At 46.2% G+C, this 15,388-nt stretch overlaps 1 protein-coding gene across 1 annotated transcript in view; it reads right to left on the minus strand.

Moving 5' to 3' along the window:
• Positions 1–15,388, minus strand: part of NTAN1 (N-terminal asparagine amidase) — a 297,100-nt gene that overhangs the window by 263,914 nt on the left and 17,798 nt on the right. The window contains exon 2 of the mRNA XM_085632065.1: positions 9,231–9,333. Coding sequence (XP_085488191.1) covers positions 9,231–9,333 — 103 coding nt within the window. The remainder of the gene's footprint in view (positions 1–9,230; positions 9,334–15,388) is intronic.

Below are 15,388 nucleotides of genomic sequence, written 5' to 3' on the forward strand. Positions count from 1 at the left end.
GGGACAGTCCTCCTATCAAGCACACGGCTTACAGAGTGACTGACAGGGTCAGGGCCTACATTAAGGAGGAGGGCTCCAAAATGTTTGCCCTAGGGGTGATTGAGTCCTCTAGCAGCCCCTGGTCTAGCCCTGTGGTCTTGGTACCAGAAGCTGCAGCGCCTGGTGACACTCCTGAACTTAGGTTCTGGGTGGACTACCGAGGTCTCTATTCGGTCACGAAAACCGATGCGCACCCCATTCCCAGAGCTGATGAGCTCATAGATCGGTTAGGGACTGCCCGGTACCTCAGCACGTTTGATCTAACGTCTGGGTACAGGCAGATCGCCTTAACTGATGGGGCAAAGGAGAGGTCAGCATTCTCCACACCAGATGGGCACTACCAGTTCTGTGTGATGCCCTTTGGAATGAAGAATGCCCCTGCCACCTTTCAGAGGTTGGTCAACCAAGTGTTGGATGGGATAGAGGATTTCAGTGTCGCCTACCTGGATGACATTGCAGTGTTTAGTTCCTCCTGGGAGGACCACTTGTGCCACCTCTGGGAAGTGTTGATGCCGCTGCGCAGAGCAGGCCTCACAATCAAGGCCAGTAAGTGCCAGATTGGGCAGGGTTCTGTGGTGTACTTAGGACACCAGGTGGGGAGTGGCCAGGTTGCACCCCTGCAGCCCAAGATTGAAACCATCCTGGCTTGGGAGCCCACAAGGACCCAGACCCAGGTGAGGGCCTTCTTAGGACTCACAGGTTACTACAGGAGATTTGTCAAGGGGTATGGCAACATTGTTGCACCCTTGACTGAGCTGACTTCCAAGAAGCAGCCAAAGATTGTGAACTGGACTGACGCCTGTCAGAAAGCTTTTGATGCCCTCAAGACTGCCATGTGTACAACACCCGTACTCCAGGCACCCAATTTTGCTAAGGAAGTTATTGTCCAGACAGACGATTCAGAGCATGGGGTGGGGGCTGTTCTGTCACAGATAAATGAGGAGGGACTAGACCAACCTGTCGCCTTCATCAGTAGGAGGTTACTTCCACGGGAACAGAGGTGGAGTGCAATTGAGCGTGAGGCATTTGCTGTGGTCTGGGCACTGAAGAAGCTGAGACCTTACCTGTTTGGGACTCACTTCCGGGTTCAGACAGACCACAGGCCCCTCAGGTTGATGCAGAGGAGGGGTGAGAATCCAAAGTTGTTGAGGTGGTCCATTTCCCTACAGGGTATGGACTTCACGGTGGAACACCGCCTTGGTACAGAACATGCCAATGCGGATGGTCTGTCCAGATTTTTCCGCCTTAGTGATGAGAACTTCCAAGGGGATGGGTAGTTCTCCCCACATTTCAGCTGGAGGGGACACGTTAGACCTGGCACCATTGGTGTGGGTCTCCTTTCCATTTTTCGCTGTTGTCTCCTCTGTTTTTGCTGGTGTTAGATGCTCTGGGCGCTGTGCCACTGCCATTCAGTGCCACAGCGCGAATGCTCCCTGTGTAAAGATGACATATGAATTGGTATATCCATAATTGGCTTATTTGGTTTGCCTGTTAGTCCCTAGTAGCGTGGCCTGTGTGCGCCCAGGGCTGGTAAACCAAATGCTGCAGGTGGGCCTGCAGCGCTGGTTTGCGCCACCCACAGAAACAGCTTGTAAAGTGTATCTCAGACCTGCCACTGCAGAGTCTGCGTGCAGTCCAGAACTGCCATCTTGGCTGTGAAGTGCACCCACCTACCAGCCCCTGAACCTTCCCTTGGCATCATGTAAGCCACCCCTATGGTAGGGTGCATTGTATGTATAAGGTAGGACCTGCTCTGATATGTGTAGCATGTCCTGGTAGTGAATTACACCCTATTTTGTTTTTCACTACTTTAAGGCTACCTGTTCTCCATAGGCCAGAATGGGCAGTTTGACTATTACACTCTAGAGTCCTAACTGACCCAAAGAACATGGTAGAAAAACAAATTTAGTATGCCTGAGCTCAGAATATTAAAATACATCTTTTAGTGAAGTTTATTTTTATATTCTGTGTTTGAAAATAACACTTGTAGAAAGTAGGTATTTTCTTGCCTACGCCTTCCAGTGTGCTCTGCTGTTATGTGTATTGGCTGTCTGGTTTTGGAGGGACAGGGCAGGCTGAGTCAGACCCGGGTTGAATAGAGAGATCTACATTGGAGTATGGGGAGGGGTAGCTCCTTGACTTGAGACCCTCTGGGTGAGTAGTGCGCTATATAAATGCCTTGATTGATTGATTGATTGATTGACCTGAATAGGGCTGTGCCTGGCAAGGTGAATGCTGGCTCCACCTCCCACTGTTCCTCTGATGGCAGACCCCCTCTTTTTGAAAGGAAGGATGCAGCCTGGTAAACAAAGTGCTCAAGGACTGGGCAGAACTGGTTCTGGCTGGGTTCAGTGACTTGTAGCTTCTGAGAACAAAAACTTTTGGGGTATATATATATATATCTGTGCTGAAACCCCTACAATTTGTATTGCTCCTGGACAACAAGAAGAACCTCTGTCCGTGTAACTGAAGGAATCTGCAGGAGGTGACTGTCCTTGTGCTTGTGTGCTGTTTCTTGGATTGGCCTGCAGTGGTTACTACTGGACTTGGAAGAAGAGGAAAAGGACTATGAAGGAACTTTTATTTTATCTTGCTACAGCAATCACCCAAGGGCTAGAAGAGAGCTAGCCTCCTGCTGGAGTCTCAGGCACATTAGACTCCACCACCAGCCTCCTGTTTCCTCCCAGCGAGGATTTCTATCTGCAGGTAAGGCTCCTGTGAGTTCCAGGGCCTATAGTTCTACTACAGAGAAGAGAGTGCTGAAAATCATCGCTAACGCCAGTTTGCGAGCCGCCGCAGCTGAAGCGCGTACGAAAAATCATCGGGCTGCTGCCGCTGAGGGCTCGCTACCGGAAATCATCGCATCGCACGTTTGCGGGCTGCCAAAGGCCCGCTAACCGGAAGATCATCGCATCGCACGTTTGCGGTCCTCCAAGTGCTCGCTAACCCAAGGTCATCGCATCGAGTTCATCGCTTCATCGCTTCACGACATCGCAGCTCGGACGCCGTATGTTCGCCATTTTCATCGCACCTGGATCGTCGCTCCCTCGCGGAGCGCCATTTCTTTTCATCGCACACGCAACAGGTTCGGCGCCTCATCCTCCCTCGCGGCAAGGATTTCAATGCATCGCCGGCTTAGCGTGGAGAAGTTTGTCGCTTTGTCCCACACGCTTCTGCAGATCAGCGCATCATCCTCCCTTGCGATAAGGATTCAACGCATCGCTGGCCTCGCATGAGGAAAATCATTGCTACAGCTCCTTTTCGGCATTTTGGTTGTTTTGCTACAGAATCCAGGTACTTTGTAAGTAAAAGGGTCGGAGACACCACTGCTTTGAACTGAACTCCTCTTTGCACATTTGAACTATTTTTGCAGCCTTTCAAGAGTAACCCTATTTTTCTAGTATTGTGGCTTTTTATTTTTATTGGTCTTGTGTTAAGTCTATATATAAAGACACTTATTTTTTATAACTACTTGTGTGGTGTCCCTTTGTAGTGTTCTTCACTGTGTTACTGTGTATGGTCATAAATGCTTCACACACTGCCGCTGAGATAAGCCTTGTTGCTCGTGCTACGTTACCACAGGGTTGAGCAGGGGTTATCAAAGGGTGTGGCCCGCTTACTCTGACTTAGGAAGAAGGGTCCCTACTTGGACAGTGGCCAGCCATTGCCAACTAGAGACCCCCATTTCTAACAACTTATGAGGCTGCCTAAGCACTGCAATAGGATCCAGATGGAACAACCTACTCCCACTGTTCTACTCAACATTGACACATTTTAGGTGTGGATGCACTGGCTCCCTCGCTCTAACTTATGCAATTTGGGAGCTTTCTACTGCTGCTGCTCAAGTGCTGCCACAGTGCCCAGGAGGTCTGACTACCTTTTATCAAGGCCTGCTGCTGGAGGCTGGTCATTGCTGTCACAAAGGAGACACTCACTGCAAGCTCACTAAACTGAGCTGATGGCCTTACTGAAATGGCTGATAGACTCTCCCATAGTTCCCATGCTGCCTGTTTGCTGCTATCAAATGAGAGGACTTTCAAACTGCTTCAGCCATCTGATATCTCGGATTGTACACTGGCAGAGGTGCCAGCCATTTTGGTTGGACTCCTGCCAGCATGGGCTTTGCCCAGCACTCCTGCCTATTTGGAGTACAGGCTCAACAGCAGGCTCACAGACCTTGGCAATGTCCTTGAGGCTTTGCTGTGGCTTGAACTCAGAGGAGCTTATCTCACAAACACTCACTGGCTGCCACAGAATCTGACTTCATTGGTAGACTACAACTCGTCGACTGCTACTACTTGTCTCTGTGGCTCAACTAGGATGTGTCATGTGTGTTACTGGTCCTGTGACGGTTCCTGTGGTGTTCAAACAGCGACCGCAGTTTGGACTCACTGTTTGTGTAGCACTATGTAATCAAGATATATAAAACACATTCCCCCAGGGTCAAAGGGAATGGGAGACCGAATTCAAATAGAGATCGGTTTTGATCTCAAGAGAACGACCAGGGCTGTAGAAATAGAGCAGGACTTGCATTAGAGTAAGCAGTCAGATTCTAACTGTGGCTCCAACATCAATGCACTGCTCCTCAACACGCAACACAGCATCCAAACAATAGATAGCAAGATTGACACACACTCTATTTACTAGCAAGCAGGCGACTTGTTTCAACATGACACAGTGAAGTGTGTTGGACATTCTGAGAAGTTGGCCTGGTATATGCTGTCCACTACTTAAAGTGGGCACCTTGCACTAGTCCAAACAACCCTTATGGTGATGAGGTCAAAGATAACCTGTATTGAAAGCTATCCTAATGGTAGCTATCGAGAGTAGCCTCCAGGCTAAGTCTTGAAGGAATGTTAAGCACCTCGTTTTACCAGAATGTAACCTTATAGCATTGGTTAAATGAAGGGAAAACCACACAGTAGTTATAAAAATATGTATCTATAACACTCTCTAGTATCCTCTACACGAGGATAGAACACAAATCAAATAATACAGTTGCAAAGAATCAAACGTAAGGAGCACAATACACAGTGGGCTCCAGGGGGAGACCGAACCATATACTAAATAAGTGGTATAAGAACCACGACTCTGGACTAGACTTAGTCTAGGAGGTGTAGAATTGCTGAGACCCCACGGAACCACCCAAATTGAGTGAATCGGGACCCCACGGAGGACTGGTGCAGAGTGAGAACACGACCGCGTGCTCCATACAATTCAATGGGAAAGTCGTGGTTGGAAAATTAAAGCTTAAGGACCCTTCCCAGCACATTACGAAGACAACCCTTGGAACTTAAGAGTTTGAAGAGCTACTCCCCCCGTGGATACCTTTGTATCAGAGTTACCTATCCCAGACGAGCCGGGTGCATAGGTACGAAGTGGCGGCCGAAACCCTCGTCGTTTTCTATGGATGTTGACAAAGAAATGCTGCTGCTGGAAGTAAGAAAAGTGTCCGGTGGAATCCAAACGTGGATTCTAGATGAGAAGAACCTGAAAGCAGATGGAACAGAGTCTGGGTCACTTTGGAGGGACCAGGGGCTCGGTAGACGAATGGTCACCGATGTCAGGTGCTTCAGGTGTGTTGACGGTGATCTTGACCCTTCAGCTGCGAGGACCCGGAGACATTTTGGACGACCAGGAGCCGGAGGCGAGCTGTCCCACGAAGGATGTCGAGTGCTGAGGGGTCAGTGTCCGGCGGGAGCACCAACAAGCCTTGGCAGCGGCAAACAACGCAGTTGGTCAAATTCAGTGTCGATCTGGCCCAGCAAGGATCAGGGGACTCACCACAGCAAGGGAAGTCAGGGCAGGCTTGGAGCAACCAGGGGAGCCCAGTTAAAGCAAAGCTGACCCTCAAGTGGACCCACAGGCCGAAGACACAGGAGTCGCGAGGGGACCTCAGGCGGTTTCACAGGATACCAGCTAGCAGGGCACTGAGTGCTAGGATGCGGGAGTCCTTCTCATAAAAGATGCGCTGGGGTCAGGGCTACAAATGGCCCAATGCACAGATTTGTTGCACAACAACAAGCATGTGCAGCTGCAAATGGATGCGGTGCACAGGGGTCCCCACGAGGGATATCCGCCTCAAACTCAGTGAGAGGGCAGCTCAACCTCGGAGACCTTCAGAAACCCACCTCTTGTGTTGCTGGAGACTTCGGAGTCCGCAGGAGCTCTGGAGCAGCAAACCGGTCAGATGTGTTACGGTGCCTGCGTTTGCAGGGGAGTGACTCCTTCACCCCAAGGGAGGTTCTTCTGTTGTCTTGGAGGTCCACAGGGACCAGCATGGAGCCTGTATGGATCACGGACAGTGGCGAGACTGGGGACGGCAAGGGAAGACGAAGTCGAGCCCAAGGGAGGTCCAGCGCAGTCCAGCGTGTCCAGATCGTCAAAGTTTAGTGGTATCGTCTTGCAGAATCTTATCCACATAAAATCTAATGTCCTGTAGCCAGTTAACCCATTTTATACCCACAGGAAAGAGTTGGACAGATTCTAGGGACCCTCCTAGGGAGGGACAGGACAGAGGGGTGGCTACACCCATGTCCTTTGTCCAGTTTTGCGCCAGAGCAGGAGCAAATGTCTCCCTGAACTGGTTTGAGCTGGACTATGCACAAGGACACCAAATGTGCCCTTCGTGCAGACTTTCTGGCAAGGAGACCGTGGACCCACCCAGTTCCAATGCACTAAATCCTGTATGGGAGGTGGTCACACCTCGCTGTGACAGGATACCTATTGTCCGTCCTTCCTCTGAGCGAGCTTGGCTCAGCAGCAGGAGGGCAGACTTGTGTCTGTGGCTGGCAGCATCCATTTTGTGCTGTAAGGCTCAAGAAAGTTGGTACCGGTAGACTTAGGTACTCTCAGAACCTCGGTTCTGAGGGGAGGAATCATACCTCCACACCAGTTACTGGTGTGGAAGGATGATTCCAAGGTGTTTGACACCAAACACGACATTCTTTGTTGCAGTCGTTTTTGAGATAGCATTTACCGCGAGGTTATAATGCACCTCTACCTATAAGTCTGGCAGTATCACATAAAGCCTGAGAGAATGGTCTCCGAAGACTGCAGAGGGGCCCTGCTCATGCAGGAGCACGCTCTCACGTAAAACTCAGCACCGTGCCTTCAGGACGGTTAAGGCCTGCTATAGGGGTGACTGATAAGGTTTTAAGTGTAGTGATAGATACAGTGAACCTATATCTTTCGTAAGTGGTGCAAGCACCAGCTTACACAGGCTGCAGTAGCAGACCTGAGGTTCCATTTTGCATGGCCTCTCATGGGTGGCATAATACATGCTTCAGCCCATGGGAGGCCTTTGGGGTACCTATGCCTTGGGTACATGTGTACCATATACTAGGGACTGATAAGGGTACCCCAGTATCCAATCTGGAGTTGTACCAAAGTACATACATGTCAATTTAGAGGAGAAAGCAGAGAGGCTGGGGTCCTGAATAGCAGGATCCCAGCCAGACTAGTCAAAACAGTGGGAGCAAAAAGCGGGGGTAACCATAAGAAGCAGATCCTACTTTCCTACAGACTGCTAAGATAACTAAAGGGCAAGTGGCAAGGAAATGTCCTGAAGGTGATAAGAGACAAATACAAGAACCTCAGGATTGTGGGTGTCCTCGAATCAACAAATGTAGTCAAGGTGGTGATGTCCATGCAGAACATGTTTGCTGGGATTCAAGATAGAAGACATTTTTTAAAAATCTTTATCATCAAAGACCCCCCCATAGTACTTGCTTCACAATGATGGCAAAGCAAACACTATAGACAGCTGATCGTTGTGGCACTGCTCACTGATTGGTGTCTAAAGGATGAGGGGTGGAGCACTCCAGATGGCAGATCTTCAATATTTGGTCAGAATTCAGCAAGTCCAATTGAAGTTACTGTGTCTCCATGCTTGACTGTGACATGATTCTACACAACATGCCTTGCTTATCGTATTTGGAATTTCTAATTAAGTTACAAAAATTATTTGTACATTGGACAGATGTTTGAAATTGCTTGAATCCCTTTTGATCGCATTTGGAACCCCTGAAAGGTATACAAAGAAGGATATCTGCAGAGTATTTATCTAAAAGGTAGCAAACATGAGGGATTCAAATATCATATGTCATGGTAACTTTTTGTGTGGCTTTCACTGTTGCCTTACGTCACCAAGGCTCTTTCCTTCAAAAACACATGCATCAAAGTCTTGGTTGCTCACTAGGGAAATTGCAATTTGCACATGCTGCATGCGTCTCCCAGTTCTGAATATACAAAGGCTTCCCCATCAGTACATCGGGGAGATGTGGGCTCTTATCCGTATGATTGGGAATGTTTCCATGGTTGAGTATTGTAAAATGGTGCATGGAGGAACGGATATTGGAATACGTTGGTGGTAATGCTGGTATATGGGTCCATGTACTGTTACTGCTTTCAATACAAAAAAGGCAATACCACACTTACTATTTTATCTATGAACACCAGAAAGTGGCAAACAAATCAAAATTAAGAGTACATAATAGTTATGCTATCTGAATTTACAAAGATTTAAGTAATACTTAAAGTAACACAATTTGGTCATATTTTATAGGTCATTCCTCTATTCCTGTTTTTGATGAGTTTAGGATGATGCCAAAAGATGGGTACCTCTGTTTACACTTTAAAAATAAATACATTACTTAACCCCAATTTCCAAGCTTTGTTTACAATTAGAAATGCATTTCCTGACTGCAAACTAATTGTGAAACCTTTCCTGCTCATGCCCATTCTCCACCCATTTTAAATGGCATTAGTTTAAAGTTGAACCTGCCTCTTTCTGCCTTTTCAAGCCAAAAAATATACATTGGCTGCCCACATACCCTCCACGATTTTGAAGCGAAATAGTGGGACACCAATGACTTTGGAATTGAGAGAGATAAGTGTCCATAGGAGAACTCTATTTTCCTAACCATATAGTACATTTCTGGTACGTAATGGCTACAGGATGATGGCATGGTGGTTATTTTGGAACTGTATGCTTAAACCAGGGTGTCTTCAATTTATGTGGACAAAAAAATATAATAGTAAGAATGAACTTTTTCAACTCCAAAACAGCCCTTGAATCTCCTGCCCCAAGTCAGGTAAATGGGAACCTTTAGTTAACAAGTAACCACATCAATAACAAAATTGGGGCTGTCAACAAAAAGCCAATCACTTAAACAGAAAACCATACATACTATCTTTGGGTGTTGTTACTGCAAACTCTCTTTGTTGAACATATAAAAAACCTTTGGCTTCCACAGTCTGAGAAGGTTTACTTGTTAAATTTCTTGCTCCTTCCTGAAAAATAAAACACAAAGGGAAAAAAATGAAGATCATCGTCGTCCAAAACAAGCATAACAAATAGCGTGTGAAGAGATTCTGAAAAGATTGCCCGTCTAACCAATAGCATTTTGAAGACGACAAAAATGGAGCACTGTGCACATATTTATTGCTAAACCATGTTTACAGCATTTAAACAACTACTACAAATAGGTCAGTATGGTACTATTCTTTACTTGACCAATATCAAGGTAGTCACATCCATGAACATTCTTTTATCCAATTGACATATAACTTAATAGTCTAACAAGAAAAACAGACTCCCGTCATAAGTCATAACTCATTAGTCCATATTTCCCCGGTGTCTATGCTTGGTCACATAGTCACAAGGCCTAAACTTTGGCAAGGTTCTCACATGTTTTAGTACATTTATTATCACAAGCAAAACTGTCCCTAAAAATGTACACTTGCATATAAATACAATATATACACTTGCATTTAAACACTTCTCTACTGTGGAGCAACTTGTACATTTTTAGGTTTTGAAGAAATGTTTAAAGTTACTTCTTTGGTGAGCTCCATAACAAGAGATGAAAACGAACAGGATCATGTACAGTCAAAACTAGAAGGCTTGTGTAATGTAGAAAATCAAAGCATACCGAACTAAAGGGTTTGTTACTAATGATACTGTAATATACGAAGCTGAGTGTAACATTTGATTTTGCAATCCAAAGCGTACTGAAGAATGAATGAAGAAAGTAAAGAAAAGGCAAAGGACCAGTCCTGATGGCTATGAAGCAGCTCAGTGTCAGGAGATCATGTCTGAAACGTCTGAAGTTCCATTATTTCTTGATTTGAGTCACAAGTTACTCCAAAGGAGAGTTATGCTCGATATCGAAGGAGAGCTTCTTTAATGACTCAGGGTAGCCAATTTTAAACATATGCAACTGTATCTCGCAAACTATACTACCTAAACCCTGCAGAAACAGAATACCAACATATCACATCTACACCACAAATAACGCAATTATGTTATGTTCTTCGCTGGTCCTCTATTGGAACAATACTGGCAATCAATATTCATTATGATAAGCCATATTCCGTGTAAGGACGTAGCACCTGACAGCCTATTAGTGTTATTTGGAAAGCACTGCATGTGTGGGAAATATAGGGAAAATTAGAAAAATGTCTCTTTATAGCCACACTACTTGCAAGCTCTATTATTACAGAGCATTGGAATGATAAAGAGGCCTATGTGTTTGAATTGTGGATGATAAACAAAACTAATGTTAAAAAACAAAACGATAAAATATGGGGATGATTTGTGGGATGTCACTTAATAAATTGAATGTGTAAAAAATTAAACCTATATGAAATTATATTATTTTTTTCTTTCTGTTTTTTTTCTGTTGTATTTTTGAAAGCGGAAGTTAAAAAATGAAAAGACAGACAGAGAGAGAGACTGCGCAGAACAGAGGTACTGAGCATAGCGTTGATACTGCACAGAATGTGGATATTGCAGAGAACAGAGAGACTGCAGAGAACAAAGATACTCCTTAAAACATGGATACTGCAGAGAACAGAGAAACTTAACAGAATGTGGATACTGTTCAGAAAAGACATACTGCACCAAGGGTGGTTACTGGATGAAGCATCCATACCGGACAAAACAAAGATATTGGACAGAACAGAGATACTGCATAGAGCAGAGACACTCCACAAACATGGATACTGCACAGAATAGAAATACTTCACAAAAAATATTCACTGCACAGCAGACATACTGAACACAACAGAGACACTTAATAGAACGTGGACTGTGCACAGAACCAGGATGTTGCACAAACCAAAGATACTTCTCAGAACAGAGATACCGCATAGAATGAAGATACCACACGCAACAGATACTGTACAGATCCGAGATCCTACAAATTCACATAAGTGAAGTTTCTGCCAATTAAATCTCTTAGGGATTCACAGTAGAGTACTGACCTACAGGAAGAAACCGTTGTTGAGATAATCAGTTTTATCGCTGCAAATAGTAATCAGCCATATTGTTACAATCTGGTTTAACTGATTTAAACCCGCATGAACTAAAATGTATTAACGAAGTGTTGCTATACTGTTAAAAAAAAAAAGAGAGCCCCAATCAGAGAAACCGCTCCTGGGTTGCCTGTGTTCCACTTCAGGGAGGACATGATAGGCAGTTCGGGCTGGACTGTTTCTGTTAGAGAGGGGTCAGGAATGAAGGGCATGCTTGGACCAAACTGACGTGGCATGGGGTGCCAAATAACGAAGGACTGTTATGCACCCCCAGTAATTACCAGTAGCTGAGATTAATTCAAGCACTCCATCCATCACTTTTTAGGTCTCGCGCCTAGCGATACAGTGCACAGCACTGCTCGCGCACCGAGAGTCCTTTTGTGCAGGGTTCAGAAACGGAGCCTGGAATCGCACATGCTCATGCGTGTGCTTTTCCTTTTGTGCTACTCCATTGGCCTTTGCGTGCGTCTTTTTATAAAAGACTGCACGCAATTGGCCAAAGGTGGGCGCATTGCTCCGCCCATGGCCTATTGGTGTATATTATGCGCTTGGTGCATGGCTCGCAGTGGCACCTGCGAGCGCACCACTCGCGGGCTTCTTTGTTTTTCAAGCGGAAGTGAAAGCGAACGCTTTCCCTGCCGCTTGTCTTTGTTCTTCGTTGCAATTAAAAAGAAGATAAGTCCAAGTTCACTAACCGAGCGATGCTTGCAATAAATGTCAATGTTTCCTCTTTCTTGCCTTAATTAGCATATCCTCAGCTGCGATCTCCTGTGAGACTGCAAAACGCACCCCATCCCAATCTCCTGTTTCGTTGAGCACGCTTCCCGGAACTTCCTCAGGCCTAGCCGCGTTTGTTGCAGCCCAGGCAGTGCAGTCAGTCAGCATCTAAGGGGCAGCCAAATTCGGTGTGCTTCGGCTCTTACCATCATTCGGAGAGGAGATCCCCGGCGCCGCCCCTCCTCTGACTTTCAGACTCAGAGTAGGGCTCATGATGTGGAAGGGGTTCATGCCGGGGCTATCATGGCGGACGGAGACATTGTTGCACTCCTTAGGGAATCCAGCTCTCGATCCGCGGCAAATGCAAGCAATCCTGGAAAATCAATCAATGTGGAAAACTGGCAAACACCGCTCCACCCCTGCCTGCTACGTCTCTGCTCCCACAGCTGCGAAGGCCCCTTTGCAATTTGTAAAGCGCACACTAAGGGTCTCAAGGCACTTAGGGCCATTGGGGAGAGTCACATGGTGCTGAGCTACCACCTGCGCCAGGGATCCAACCGAACAGTGAACCCTCTCCTTCGGAGTCAGCCGCCCTGCCCTGCGGGGACAACGCGGTTTTGACTTTAATACTGCTAGTTTGGGTACAAACATTTCAACAGCAGTTCTCGAGCTGTAAAATTAGCGAGTACCTCATTCGCTCCATGGGTTTTTACGATTCTGGGACTTGTAGTCCATTATAAAACTGGAACTACAACCCCAGAATGCAGTACTGACTGGATTAATGATGCATGGACCGAGTTGGCAGCGCCGGTGACAGTGGTCTTCCAGTAAAGCAGAAATGAAGCTGAGGAGGGCGGCCCTATGGGGCTTGCTCCTAATCCAGGTGCGCTTCTGTCGTTTTGCATGATGTTGTGAGGTGTGTTTCTTTCATGTTAGCGTTTTGTTTGTAGTAGTGCCCTGTTCGTACATTTTTGCACCTCCCCCCACCCACACTCAGTGGATTTTTGCACCCCCTCCCCCCGCATGTACTCCGCTGTCTGTGCCTTTCCAGCCCCCCCTTCCCTCCCTCTACCACCATTGGAAATGCTTGTTAGAAGTTGCGTTGGTCGCTTGTGTATAGGAGCCCTTAAGTTGGTCCTGGGAACCATTATTTCTCCCAGCCTCGCACACGGAAAAATGAATGTGTGTGTGTGCCTGTGTGTTTGTGTCCATGTGTGTGTCTGTGTGTGCCTGTGTGTCTGTGCCTGTGTGTGTCCATCTGTGTTTGCGTGCATCTGTGTGTGCACATATGTGTCTGCATCTGTGTGTATGTGTGCATGCCTGTGTGTGTTTGCCTGTGTATATGAATGCATCTGTGTGTGTGTGTGTGTGTGTGTGTGTGTGTGTGTGTGTGTGTGTGTGCGTGCCTGCGTGTCCAGGGCAATGTAATCCTTCACTTCTATCAACATGAACATAAAAATGAATTTTTTGTTTCAATCACATTTGCCGTTGTCAGAATGAAATGAGTGCTGATGTGGTCAGGCCTTGCCTCAACATGGGGTTCTGATTAGGTAAATAACTTAGTCCTTGGCAGAGCACAGTGACGTTATTTCAGGGTCCTTGATGTTGTGTGATCACTTGAGCAGCGCGCCTCAGGAGGAACAAACGCATCAGCCGGGAGCGCCCACCATTATGTTTTGCGTTCTTACCGTGAAATAGTTGTTTTTTCATGACTAGATTTTAAAAAACGTATTTAAAGTCTGCTTACAACTTAAAGACTGCTATATTGTTAATAGGTGTACTGCCTCCCTTTCTTGGCCTCGCTGCAAACCCCGGACTGCCCCTTCTGCAGTCTCCACCCCCCCTCCCTCCCCCCTTCGGTGAAAAGCGGAGTCCGGCAGTCCTTGCACCCCTCCCCCGCCCTGGTGAAAAGCGGAGTCCGGCGTCAGAGGCTCCAGGAGGCAGATTTCATTCTAGTGTAACTTTTGCAGTAGTCAGAATAAAATAACCACTGTTGCGGCCTCTCTTTCAACGTGTACTTCTGGTTAAGTCTTTTCTGCTTGTGTGATGCTGTTTTCAGTCCATTGGCTCTCACACTACTTCCTGCCGGAGCCTCGGATGGAGCAGTTTTGTTCTAGAAAATTCTGCTCCTGTATTAGATTTGAACACTCGGGGACTTTGGAATTAACTCTTTCTCCCAGCCTCGCAGACGGAAACATGATTGTGTGCGACTGTGTGTTTGTGTCCATGTGTGTGGCATGTGCATGTGTGTGTCTGTGTGCATGCGTGTGTGCATCTGTGTTTGCCTGTGAGTGCCTGTGTGTGGGCATCTGTGTGTGTGCGTGCCTGTGTGTGCGCGTATGTGTCTGCATCTGTGTGTGCGTGCCTGTACAAGTGTGTGCATCTGTGTATGTGTGCGCTTGCCTGTGTATGTGTGATTGCATCTGTGTGTGTGCATGCCTGCATGTGGGTGGGTGCGTGTCCAGAGCAATGCAATCCTTCACTTCTGTCAACATTAACAGAACAAGCATTGAAAATGCAATAGGTCTCGCATTATTAAAGTTTGAGCTATTGGTGTTGCATTATTTAGTAATGCCAACAGCTAAAGCTTGAATAATGCGAGACCTGTTGCATTGCAAATGCTTGTTGTATATTTAGGTGAGACATCCTAAGTGCAACAGGTATACCCAGATGTGGTCCCACGTTCACTGTGACACTGGAACCAAGCTACACCTGACTAAAGAGCCCAAATCAGAGTGAAACCAGATGTGGATAATAAGCATACAATAATTTTGCATATGGTTAGTTTTACCAGGAGATATGGATCACGTATATAGCCATAGAGCCCTACAGATCCTGATAAAAGCCGTAGACTTAACAGGCTTTAAAATAAACAGATGAAACATGTTGATCCAAACAGATGATATAGTGATAATGCCGGAGCAGAGTTTTCAGTTTGAAAATTCTGGGGCTTTTGAAGCTCTGGCATGTCTATTCGTTGTATTAATTTATTAATATTTAATAATTAATTATTTGTCTTGTGCAAGTGCGTTTATATTAATCAATCCGTTTGTCCTAACAAGAGAGAGTTACACGTGAGTGTGCATAAATGTGCTGTTTTTAAAAATAACGTGCGTGTTTTCATGTTTAAACGTTGCTATGTGCTGTTTATTTTTGAGCACAAAACGCTTTCCGAATTAATGCTTTTCCATGTTGCAAGTGCTAGATAAATGCATACACATAAGGGTATTAGTGGGGTTAACACTGTTTAATCACTATGCTGTAGTAATGTTGTTTTTGTCTCTTTTAATTAAGATGGTCTATTAAGGCCTAT

Source organism: Triturus cristatus, chromosome 10 (genome assembly GCF_964204655.1).
Source record: "Triturus cristatus chromosome 10, aTriCri1.1, whole genome shotgun sequence".
In the NCBI taxonomy this organism is placed as follows: domain Eukaryota; kingdom Metazoa; phylum Chordata; class Amphibia; order Caudata; family Salamandridae; genus Triturus; species Triturus cristatus.